The sequence below is a fragment of the Dromiciops gliroides genome, chromosome 3 (genome assembly GCF_019393635.1).
Source record: "Dromiciops gliroides isolate mDroGli1 chromosome 3, mDroGli1.pri, whole genome shotgun sequence".
Classification (NCBI taxonomy): Eukaryota; Metazoa; Chordata; class Mammalia; order Microbiotheria; family Microbiotheriidae; genus Dromiciops; species Dromiciops gliroides.
Window position 1 is genome coordinate 6,157,389 of NC_057863.1, and position 12,671 is coordinate 6,170,059.

At 48.2% G+C, this 12,671-nt stretch overlaps 1 protein-coding gene across 1 annotated transcript in view; it reads right to left on the minus strand.

The window, feature by feature from the left end:
• Positions 1 to 11,265, minus strand: part of CCDC50 (coiled-coil domain containing 50) — a 77,815-nt gene extending 66,550 nt beyond the window's left edge. Inside the window, 1 exon segment of the mRNA XM_043997599.1 lies at positions 10,722 to 11,265. Within this exon segment, the coding sequence (XP_043853534.1) occupies positions 10,722 to 10,770 (49 nt within the window). The 5' untranslated portion in view covers positions 10,771 to 11,265.
• Positions 11,266 to 12,671: the final 1,406 nt, after the last annotated feature.

Here is a 12,671-nt window from a genome sequence, read left to right on the forward strand (position 1 = left end):
CACACAGCATGGACAGAAGAAATGTGTTAGGGACACACAATGAAGCCTGAGTTGAACAAGGAGACTAAGTTGTGGGAAGATGGGATCAGATGAAGGAGCCCCACAGAGCTGGTCCTATGAGGAGTGGAAGTGGAGCTCTGTGGGAACAGAAAACAGATGAGACAAACTAAAGCCAGGTGCACGATGGAAGAATGGCTGTGGTCAGTCAATCAACCAATAAGCATTAGTAAGTGCCCCAGACATGCCAAACACTGTACTAAGTGGTATAGGAACTTGGGAAGTTTCAAGCACGCAGCAGTTAAACTCCAAACTAGTCATTCAATTCACCACATATTTATTAAACATAAATAATGTCTGCGGCCCAGTGCCGTGTGCTGGGGATCAAAGACGAAAGCACCATGTCCTGCCCTCCTGCAGTCCCCATTCTATTGGGCCTTTCTAGGAGAGCAACATGGTTTTTAAGGTTCTCTAACTTGAAGCTTGATCTAGAACACGCTCCATGAGATGCACAATGATGTTTAACTCAGTGCGTTGGGGGCATCATTGGAAAACATTCAGGAGACAGATCGATTCTGTCTCGGCAAAGAGAAATTTAATATGTGCTCAAAACAAAGCAAAATTACCCAGTAAAACTTCATAGTTTTACATTCAATTCCCTTTTTTGCTTTTCTTTGATTATTGAAATACTCATGTTTATTGATGCCTGTTAATTTCACAATAAAAATGAAAACAACTCCCCTAAAAAACAAACAAAAAACCTTTAGAATTATCGGTGGCAGCTAGGTGGCGCAGTGGATAGAGCACCGGCCATGGATTCAGGAGGACCAAAGTTCAAATCCGGCCTCAGACACTTAACACTTACTAGCTGTGTGACCCTAGGCAAGTCGCTTAACCCCAACTGCCTCGCAAAAAAGAAAGAAAGGAAGAAAGAAAGGAAGAAAGAAAGGAAGAAAGAAAGAAAGGAAGGAAGGAAGGAAGGAAGGAAGGAAGGAAGGAAGGAAGGAAGGAAGGAAGGAAGGAAGGAAGGAAGAAAGAAAGAAAGAAAGAAAGAAAGAAAGAAAGAAAGAAAGAAAGAAAGAAAGAAAGAAAGAAAGAAAGAAAGAAAGAAAGAAAGAAAGAAAGAAAGAAAGAAAGAAAGAAAGAAAGAAAGGAAGAAAGGAAGAAAGAAAGAAAAAGAAAAAGAAAAGAATACAGACCTTCAGCCCAGAGCTATATGGATGGAAAATCAAGAATCCAGGTTTCCGTGCTAGCTCTGCCTACCACCTGTGGGGCCCCTAGGAAGGACTTTCTGTAGGCCTCACCTACAGAATAGAATGAAAGGGCACCGAACTCAGTGATCCCCTGACAGCTCCAAAGTTTATGACCTACTTACTGAGAACGAAAACACCATAGAACACGGAGTAAGCTTTCCTCATGGTCTTTTCTTCACACTTCTGTGAATCCTGACTGAAGACTGGAGCAAAAGGTAGGAGAGACCAATGATGACTCCCATCACATTTGTCTGGTAAGGAGTTTTATGATCTGCAACGGCTGGGATTTGGCTGGCACCAGTGATCCCTATAAAGGGTGCCAGGAAAATGCAATGACCTCTCACCTACGCAGTCACCTGATTATGGAAAATAACAGAAATCCAAGGACTAAAAAAAAAAACCAGGCTCTTGAGCAGGTGACAGATGGTCCAAAGTATATGCACTAACTTCATGTACTGCCTATATTAGAATTGTTCTCTGTCAGTGTCTAGTTGCTCTTACTTGACTCACAATTATATATTATTATTCTTGGGGAGTTCATCCCATCATTAATTATCTCTATAGAGATGATATCTAAATTTATATATCCAGCCCTAACCTCTCTCTTTGACTCTGATGCTACAATTTCAAATGTTTGCTTACCATCCATGCTTGGAAATCCTAGTAACACCTCAAATTCATCATATCCAAAATCAATCCCCTTAAATTCATTCTTCTTAGAAAATCTTCTATGTAGTTCAAGGGCCCCACCAACTCCCCAGGGACCCAAGTTCACAAAGTCCAAAGGAGGCCTGACTTTTCCATTGTATTGATTCTTTATCTACCATGGCTCTCATGTCTGGCCCTTCTCTCCACTCACCTGGGAATCACATCTTTCTAGACATTCATGAATTCTCTCCTTATCTCCTATAAGAACCAACTAGTGGGCCTCTCTGTTTTCTAGTCCATTCCCTTTAATCCCTTTTTTATGCAGTTTCTAAAACATTCCTCTGAAAAAATTGGACAAACCACCTCACTCCCTTGTTTCATAAACTCCTTGGCCTGGCTTTTAATGGCCTCCACTATCTTGCCCCAAACTAATTTTTCAACCTTATTTCAAAATACTATACTGCCTTGGCTTGAATCTTGGTTCTGAACATATAGAGCATATGACCTTAGACAAGTAGGTTAACTGCTCAGGACCTCAGTTTCTCTGCCTGTTCAATGAGGGGGCACATTCAAGGCCCTCTAAGTTCTCTTTCCATCACTGAAGATGGGATTTTAGGACACTTTTATGTGGGCCATGTTTCAGTCAAACAGGACTATTGGAACATCTCCAAACCTGAATCCACCATCTCTCTCCTCTTGCTGCCTGAAGTTGTCTCCAGGCCATCTTGCAGATGTGCCATCCCTTTCCTCCTCACCTCTACCTTCCAAAATTCTTTATCTTGCTTCAAGGTTCTAGCAAGGGTTCATCTTTTCCAAGGAAATCCCCACCCCCCGCCCTCCATCACACACACACACCCCACCCCCAGCACCTCCAGCTGTTAGGGCTCTTGTCCTTCTCAAACTGTCTTTACTGATTTGTGATCATGTCATGCTCCCATTCCAATGAAATGCAAGCTCCTTGAGGCCAGGTAAATGTATCTTTAAAAGCCTGACTCCTAGCAGAGTTCCTAGCACATAGTAGGTATCATAAAAGCTTATTACCACCTATCTTTGTAAGCCCAGATTCTAGCACAGTACCTGGTGCATAATAAGTGCTATATAAATGCTTATCCCCTCCCTAGCTCCTAGTGCAGGGCCTAGAATGCCAGAAGACCTTTGAGTGTTTGTTTAATTGAGTTACAGAAGCTTGTGGGTCCCTGGTCCCCAGCTCATTAAAAGTAGCTCATCTGAAGGAGGAAAGGGATTATTAGAAATATTGGAAGGCATACAGAGTGACAAATGACATCCTGCAAGAAAACCTATAAACTGACACACCAAGCCTATGATGATCCAAGAAATGATCCCATGAGCACCCCACCCCCCCTGGGGATAGTACACAGCCTCCTCAGAGCTCCCAGTAATTACCCAAGGAAGTCATCAGGCCAAGTTGGAACCACATCCCATCACTTGAGTTTAAGAAGGCAGAGAAGGAAGCAGGCTAGACTTGGGAGGACTCCCTCCCTTAACATGGTCACAGTAGAGCAAAGGTATGAGCTTGAAGCATCAGAAAGGGGTCATTGTGGGGAAAAACAAACAAACAAACAAAACCTTTTTATCTTAAAATGCTACAGGAAGCCAGGGCTAATAAAGTCCCAAGACCAGGCCAGGGAGGCCTCCTGCACTAAGAGAGCACTGACTCTTCTCCATCCTTCATTCATTCAGTCAGGATGGATTCATGAAGGATTGGCTAAGTGCAGAACTTTGACACCCCTTCCCATTCGAAAGTTCTAAGGGAAGCTAAGGTCCTTCGAGCGATCTACTCCAGGGGGAACAAGGCTAAGACGAGCCCTCAATGGGCAGGGGATCCTTTCTTAAGGACCATCATCAGGAAGAAGCAGAGATGAGCTCCTGTTTTGATGAAGAGGATGAGGAGACACGCACACACCTGAAGTTCATTCTCCCACTTCCTTCTGTAATACACAAGAGGTCACTGACCAAATATGGAATCCTGTGCACAGGTGAAATCTTGGGAGAGGCTGCCAGGATAAAGAAATCCTACCCTTCTGGCTCCTTTTATTTCTCTCAAACACTGTTCCTTCCAAATGCCTTCCTTAAGAAGCTAAGAGATCTTCAATACTATGCCCTTCATTCTCCATGATCATTTTTCCAAATGGAGAAATTGAGGCAGGGTGTGACTTACTAAATAGTTCACAGGCCGTCAGCTGCTGAGACAAAAATAAAACCTGAGTACACCAAGTCCTCCCAAAAAGCCATGGACACCTTCTATATTTAATTACCTGGGTATTAGAGTTAAATGCTATTTTAATGCTACTGAAAATGTAACAGAATGAATCACAGTTATTTGTTCTACAATGAAAGTGTAAGTAAAAAAAAATCAGGAGGGATGGTCAGCTCTAAAACTCACAGGGGTAAATGGGGCCCAAACTCTAGCACCTAGTATGGAGAGGCAAGCAGAGCTCAGTGGAGAGAGCAGCAGTCCCTGATCCAGGAAGACGTGAGTTCAAGTTCAGCCCCTGATACCCCTGACTCTGAGATCCTTGGGCAAATCTTTGAAATTTCTGGTGCCCTCAAAGAGCTCCCTAAGATTCAGTTGCTGCACCAGTAAGAGAAATGTTTTCACCCAGATTTTCCTACACTGATTAGTCATCCCAGATGTGGCCGCCCCACCCCTCACCCATAAAAGTTCCTCAAACCCTTCTGCCTCCTGTCCTTGCATGACAGCTCCACTCCAAGTGTGTTCATCTCTCCTCCTGGGGAGCAGTGAGTACCTTGTCTTAAGGTTATCTTCTAAACAGAGATATTCTTTTGTTGGTATTTTGTGTGGCTGTGAGTACTGGGATGCAATGGAAGACAACCTTTGGAGAAGTAAAGCTGACCCCAGCCGAGAATTGTGGGAGAAAACTGGCATCAGTGATGCCGACAGAGGTGGGTGCTTAGAAAAGAAGGTGAGTCCGTCATGTTTGACCACGAGAGGCCCCATTGAGAATTCAAAGAAAGCCCTCAGCTCATTGGGCAGATACACAGACTCCCTGAGGTGAGGGCTGAGGAAGGCAGGATCAAGAGCCATAGGGGATGAAAGGATGCAGTGGGTTGTGGTCTGCCTCCCCGGAGGGAGCAGTTGCACGGTCTAGACCATGCATCCAAAGCATGCTCCCAGGCATCCTGTGACCTCACCTGTGCAATGCAGCGCAATAATCACAACAGCTCCTGCTTGTAGTTCACTTTAAGGTGATCCGCACAACCTTGGAAAGGAACTGCTAGTATTACTCCCATTTTACAGATGACAAAACAGAGGCTGAGAGATGTTTGATAATTTGCTTTGGATGACAGGACTACTAAATGTCTGAGGCAGGAGTAAAATCTATCCTCACTGACTCCAAGGCCAACACTCCAACCTCTAGCCCATCCAGCTGTCTCTGTCCCCACTGTCACCTGATCCATAATGGCTAAATGAACACTAGTCACTTTTCTATCTTGACTTCACAGAATCACTTGCAATCAAGACATAGAAACTGCCATTTGTCCTCTGCTGAGAAGTTAAATGGGCTAATCCGGACCAAACAGGGGCCTCTGCACAAACCTGAGATGCGCTCGCTCTCATCTGCTCCATAAGCATTATTATGATTCCCAAACAGATCCTTCTTTCTTCACGGGGCCTTTAGAATTCTACCCCAGTATCAGGACTCCCCCACTTACCACTCTTGAAATACTTTGATTCACAAGAACAAACTGTAAGCGGCTGCCTCTAGCTCAACTTCCTCATTTAGTACATAAGAGGCTTAACGTGGTATGGGGACTTACCCAAAGTCACAGGGCTAGGACCCAAAAGATCTGGGATTTGAATCCAGGCCCTTTACCTCCTCATCTTCCCCTCTTCCTATAGCACCACACAATCTCCTATTGCTTTCCATTGCTTTGCATATATTCTCACATTGTTGATTTCCATGTAGAGTGTAAGCTCTTTGAAGACAGAAAGTTTGTTTTTTGGTTTGGTTTTTCCCCTTTCCTTTCTTTCCCTAGGCCCTAGCACAGGCCCTGCAAAAAGGGTATGTTTAAGTAATAATTCGTGAGCTCACAGATTGAGAGCCAGAAGAATCTAGTATAACTCCCTCATTTAAAAAAAATATATTTTTTTATTTATTTTGTTAAATATATCCCAATTACATGTAAAAACATTTAAAATGTGTTTTTTTTCTTTTCAGTTTCAAATTTTCTCCTTCCCTCCCACCCCTTTCCCCACCTTGAAAAGGCAAACACTTTGATCTTAATTATACACATGAGGTCATGCCAAACATTTCCATGTTGGCCACATTGCAAAACACACAACACACACGCATGCGCACACACACACATACAAACATGCACAATACAACAATAAAAATAAAGAAAGCTTTAAAAAGTCTCCTTCGGTTTGCATACAGAGTTCATGAGTTCCCTCCCAGGTGGCAGAGGGCATTTTTCCTCCTGATCCTTTGAATCTTTGATCATTGCCTTGCTCAGGGGAGTGAAGTCTTTCACAACTTGTCAACATGAGAATATTGCAGGTACTCTGGACCACGTTCTCCTGAGTCTCTGTTCAGTTCACTTTTCCTGAGTTCCCAAATTTTTCTGAAATCATCCTGCTCCCCATTCCTTAGAGCACAGCACTATTCCGTCACAATCATAGACCACAGCTTGTTTGGCCATTGCCGGATGGATGGGCATCCCCCTACATTCGAATTCTTTGCCACCACAAAAGGAGCTGCTATCTTTGTATGTGTGGGTCCTTTTTTTCCCTTTACTTGGCTCTCTTTGGGATACAGACCAATAGTGGTATTACTGGGTCAAAGGGCACGACCAGTTTGATAGGCCTTTGGGCAGGCTTCCAAATTCTCTCCAGAATGCCAACCCCTTCATTTTATAGAGAAGGAAACTAAAGTGAAGTCATTTGCTCAAGGTCACTCGGGGTAGGAAATAGCAAAGCCACAGTGTGAAGCAAGCCCTGTGTCCTACATCCAGCACGATCTCTCAGGGCCTTCCCCAAGGGCCCTCCAACGCTCCAAGCAATGGAGGGTGAACTGTCTTCACATGCTCAGGGTTCACCTGGGGCCAACAGGTAATTCATATGAAAAGACAAAGACTGACTGAACCTGGTCCTGGAGGAATGAGGGAAGGAACATCTTCATAGAGAGCCACATCAGGATGCCAGCCCAGGTCAGCCCAGGTCAGGGAAGACTCCATCAGCCTTTCAAAGAAAAGATCCAGGACTCATTTAGGGGTGCTGGGAGCTTGTGAGGCATGCCCGGGGTCCCTGAGTATCGAACTAGCTTTTAGGGTAAACCAAAAGCTGTTTGTTATTTGCAAAGAAGGCACCACAAGATGCCAGGAAAGGCTGCTGTGAGCAACCCTATTAATAACACTATGTCCAAGGGGGCAGCTAGGTGGCACAGTGGATAAAGCACTGGCCTTGGATTCAGGAGGACTTGAGTTCAAATCCAGCCTCAGACACTTGACACTTACTAGCTGTGTGACCCTGGGCAAGTCACTTAACCCCCATTGCCCTGAAAACAAAACAAAACAAAACAAAATAACACTATGTCCAAACAATGAATGCTTTTCACTCTCCCGAAAAGGTCCACTGAGGCAGAGACCAAACTTCAGCTAAGGAAAGAAAAGAGAGCCTCTCTGTCCTCGGCTCCTGCTGCTGTCATTATGTAAATAATTGAGGGCACAGAACTGTGGTCCCTCAAAAGAAAGGTGACAGATGGCCAGAGTCCTTGCCTCCCACCCCCCCATCCCAGCCATAACTGCCAGTGTAACCTTACAGAGAAACCTGCACAACAGTGGCCACTTTGGGCTAAAAAGCCCCACAAAGACTCCAAGAGGAGTGGGGGTGGGAGGAGTGTGCCTTTATCTCTAAGAGGCTCAGAAGCCTTTTCAGCTGCCTTACTGTTAAAAGAATGGCTAAATATCTCTCCCAAACTGGGTTAGAACGTCCCTTGTCAGAGCAGCCCCAGCATTGCTTCCCAGGGCATGTGTTCCCCAGATGCTAGGCACCTACTTTTATTCTTTCAGTCAAAAGAGACTGTTAGGGCAGGACAGGCCACAATGAAAGGTGATCCTGGACCCTCCTCAGAAGGGCTGAGTGTGAATCTGACACCAATCACAACCATCCATGCGCTAGGCTGCTCCTCCCAAAGTGTCCATTCTTTGATCTTGTGAAGCAACTAAAATGGGCTACTTAAGGTAAATGCTGATTTTAAAAAATCGATTAAACACCAGCAGCATTTGATTAAACATCTCTACCAGTTTTCAAATGAAATGAAATGTCCAGCACATAGTTCGAAGACCATTTAATCAGCAATCCTTTGTTAAACACCTGCTATCTGCTAGGTCCTGTCTGTCTCTCTATCAACGTTTCTCTCTTTCAGTTTGGGCAAATCACTTCCTTTTATGGGCCTCGATGTTTTCTGGAAAATTAAGAGAGCCAGTGTGGTAAAGTAGATAGATCAGTCAATGGGGAGTCAGAAAGAAGTGTCTCTGGGAGACCTTGTACAAGTCATAGAACCTCTCTGAGTCTCAGTTTCCCCATCTTTAAAAGGGGGGGGTGATGTCTGTGATCTCTAAAGTTGTCTCTTGTTCTAGATTTATGATTCGATGACCATTTAGATGCCCTCCAAATAGAGCTCAAGGGGCTTACTTTGTACATGGGAAACATAGACAGATAAGTACAAAAGCAATATGCAGGAAAGCTTGTGTGTGACACATGATGTATGTGTGACCCAGGGTAAGGCACTGCATCTCTCAATGTGCTAGGTAACTCTCTAAAGGCTCAGACACAGAAGGATGTTGACCCACACCTCCCTTATTTGGGGGTGCCCAGTATCAGAGATATTACAGGTCCATTCCTTTAGCAGGAGACACAAAGCAATTTAGGTGGCTCTATAGTGGATAAAGCCCTGGGCCTGGAGTCAGAAGGTTCATGTTTGTGAGTTCAAATCCAGCCTCAGACACTTACTGTCAGTGTAACCCCGGGCAAGTCACTTCACCCCGTTTGTGTCAGTTTCCTCATCTGTAAAATGAGCTGGAGAAGTAAATGGCAAACCACTCCTGTATCTTTGCCAAGAAAACTCCAAGTGGAGTCACGATGTGTGGGGTCAGACTGAAATGACTGGAAACATTAATGCAAATGCCCCTGGCACTAAGAGCTGGGGGGAATCAGGAAAAGCCTCATGAAAGAGTAAGAGTGGCAGAGCTGACCTTTCACATGAGGCAGAGATTCTAAGAGAGAAAGAAGGAGCCAACCTAACTTCACAGAAAGCTGGGACAGAGAAAAGGGGCATCTTGAATGTGACATGCTGGGCACTAAATGTCTCCTGAGGCTGGGTGTGAACACACAATGCCCTGGGCTAAGTGCCCCCACTTTGGCATCAGTCACTGGATGGGGGGAGGGGGGAGGCAGTGTGAAAGTGAGCCAAAGAAAAGTCCTAAGACTTTAAAAGCAACCCAGAGCCCAAGGCCCTTCTCCTGAGGACACAGGAGCACCAAGGGAGAAACAAGCCAGGTTAGCAAGGTGGGAGCCCAGGAGGCTGTGCCCAGCTGCGTGCCCACAATCAGTGAGTCTACAAGCTCCTCTCGCTCTGTGGCCCAAGTCTAGCCAAGGCAGCAAAGGGAGAATTTGCAAGTCAAAGGCCAGAGTCCTCCCCAGGCCCCGCAGGGGCCAGCCTCGGAAGCCAAAGGTCCCAGACAGCTGGGCCAGATGCTCCCAAACCTTTTCCAAACAATGGTCTGCCCAGACCCCACTGAAGGAACTTCTCAGAGAGACCCCTGTTCATCCCCTCTCTCCCAAGGCTGAGGGCACAGCTGCTCCGTTTCTCTGGCCCCTCAGGCAAAGCCTCAGACCCCAGGAGCCTGCGTTGCCAAGGCTTTGTGCATAAATGACAGAGCGAACAAAGGGGCCTTAGCTTCCAGCCCACCTCCCCAAGACACTTCGGTCCACCCCAAACATCTGGCGCCAGTCAGAGGGAAGGGCTTCTCCCGAGTAATGGCCTGGCCGGCCTCCCCAGCTGGGGGATCTGGGGGCTTAGGATCTGCTTGGGGGAGGCGGCATTTCTCTGGATTTTCACACACACACACACACACACACACACACACACACACACACACACACACACACACACACACACACACAGAGTCCACCCCCTCCCCCTGGGCTCAGCTCCCCGCCCAGCCAGGCGCTCGCCCCCTGGCCCGGGGCAGTGGGTGAAACTGGGTGAACTCGCGGGCGAGAGTCCCAGGTGGATTTCCCTAAGGCCAAAGCAAAGCAAACCGGCCTAGGGGGTGCGAGTGGCTGCGCAGCTCTGCCCTTGTATGGGCCTGGGGAGCCTTTCCAGTCAATTTCGCCGCCACTGCTTGCCCGGCCTCCGGGAGGGGCCCCGGGGTGGGGAGGGGGGAGAGTGACAGCCTCTCTGCTCTTCAGGCCAGGACGTCCCAAGTGTCAACTTTGTGAAAAACTTGGAGCCCTGGGGAGGGGTCTTCAGCAGGCCCCACCTCTGCTGCCAGCCACGGGATACCGGGCAGCAAGGGGCTGGGCAGACCCCCAGTGCCGGGGCCGGCCCCCCGCCCGCCACTTCTCTGGGATCCGGGGGAGCAAAGCCGGAGCCGGATTTCAAGGGAGGGTGGCGAGTCCTAGGGACTCCGAGCCTTCCCGCACCCCCTTCCCTGGCTGGCTGCGGGAGGCAGGGGGGGAGAAGGCGGCGCCCGCGGGAGCCTCGCTGGGCTAGCACCCCGGAACGCGGAGGGCAGAGGAGGAGAGGGGGGACCCTTGGACCCTAGGGGCCTTACCTTCTTTCACTCCGGGAAGCTTGGACTGGTCGATGCTGATTTCAGCCATGTTGGTAGCGCTGCCTCCTCTCCCCCGCTCCTGGTTCTGCCTTTACCGGGGCTCACGGCGGGGAGCCCGGAGAGCCGCCCAGCCAGGCTCGCGGAAGGAGGAGGAGCGGGCAGCTGGGACTCGAGTGCAGCCCGGGGCAGTGGTTGGGAAACAAAAGCGGGCAGAGAGCAGGCAGGCGAGCAGGCTGGGCGCCCCAACCTTCTTCTTCCACCTCTTCCTCCCAGTCCCCCCTCGCCCTCCCTCCGCTCGCCTTTGGGCGCTAGCAAAGCCGCAGCCACCTGGACCACCTGCTCATCCTCTCCTACTGCTCAGCTCCCCATTGACACAAAAGTAACTGAAGCCAGGAAATTGACACAAAGCGTCCGCTACGGCGAGAGAGAGGGGACAGAAAGCTGGCCGGGAAAGCCGGAGACGAAGGAGGCGGGGAGAGCTGCAGGTTTTAACCGCAATTGCCGGTCTGGCCGGGAGGACCATGAGAATGGCCGCAGCCTCCCGACCGAGCCTCCCCTGCAGGCCCTTTGGTGCTACTGCACCCCCAGTCTAGAACCGGCCAGAGAGCTACCCTGACACTGCGCTTGGCAGCACGAGGGGCTGGGGGCGTACTAGAGGGACTGGGACTTACTAGAGGGGCTGGGGGCGTACTAGAGGGATGGGATGGAGAAGGGATGGAAAAGAGGAGAGGGAGGAGGGGTTGAAGGTGAGGGTGGGGGTAGGGAGGTGGGGTGTACACCCCTCCTTGATCTCCCCTTCCCCAGGGACTAGTCGCTTCTCCCCTCCCAGAGATACCTCACGGTAGGAGTGGGATCACCACCCTACTGAAAGGAGAGCAGCCAAGGGCCCACGGAGAGGCCCAAAGGGGATTCCTATAACCCAGAAGATAACTTGGAATTAGTCGCTTTATAAATGGAGAAACTGAGGTATGGCTAGATTAGAAAAAGAAGGGAGGGAAGGAAGGAAGGAAGGAAGGAAGGAAGGAAGGAAGGAAGGAAGGAAGGAAGGAAGGAAGGAAGGAAGGAAGGAAGGAAGGAAGGAAGGAAGGAAGGAAGGAAGGAAGGAAGGAAGGAAGGAAGGAAGGAAGGGAGGAAAAAAAAGGAAGGAAGGAAGGGAGGAAAAGAAAGGAAAGACTCTCAGTCGCCCCCTGTGTTCCAGGGACTGGGAAAAGTTATAGGGATGAAGTCCCTTGGCCCAGGTTAAGGGGCTGGGCCTAGCCTTCAAACCTAACTCTGCCTCTAACTGTGTGCAATACTGGGTTTGAACATAATGATTTCTAAAGGATGCTCTTCTATGAGTTTCCCAAAGGAAACAGTCTCTCTAAGGAGCTTAATTGTTCCTGCCAGGTCATATTTCATTTGTGGCATTCACTCTATAGGTCCCATGAACAGAGTTCAAAAGAGCTCAGAGGTGGTAGGAAGTCTCTCTGTTTCTCCATGTCTCTGTCTCTGTCTCTGTCTCTGACTCTCTCTTTGTCTCTGTCTCTCTCTGTCTCTGTCTGTCTCCCTTCCCCCCCCACGCCCCCCCCAGACACATGTGCCTTGGAACACCCTTCTGTGTTTGTTTAGCTCTCTGGTACCCTTACCTTTAGCTCTGTGCTTTCTACCTCCTGAGGAGCAACCCACGGTAAGAGGCCCTGCTTCTGCTGTTTGCTTTCACCTGTTTACTCTCCGTATGAAAAAAACAGCTACAGAGTAAATGCAAAGTAAGCATAGGGTTGGGCCAGCAAAGTTCTTTCCCTAAAGCCCAGGAAAGACTGGGGGAAGAGAAGCTAGGATAGATCATAAAGATCACTGTGGGGACCTGAGAACTAGTCCTGGCTCTGTCCTAGACTATCACCAAGAGACTCAGTTTCCTGATGTGTAAAATGAGTTAAGTGGACAGAGTTCTAAAGTCATGCCTTGCACTAT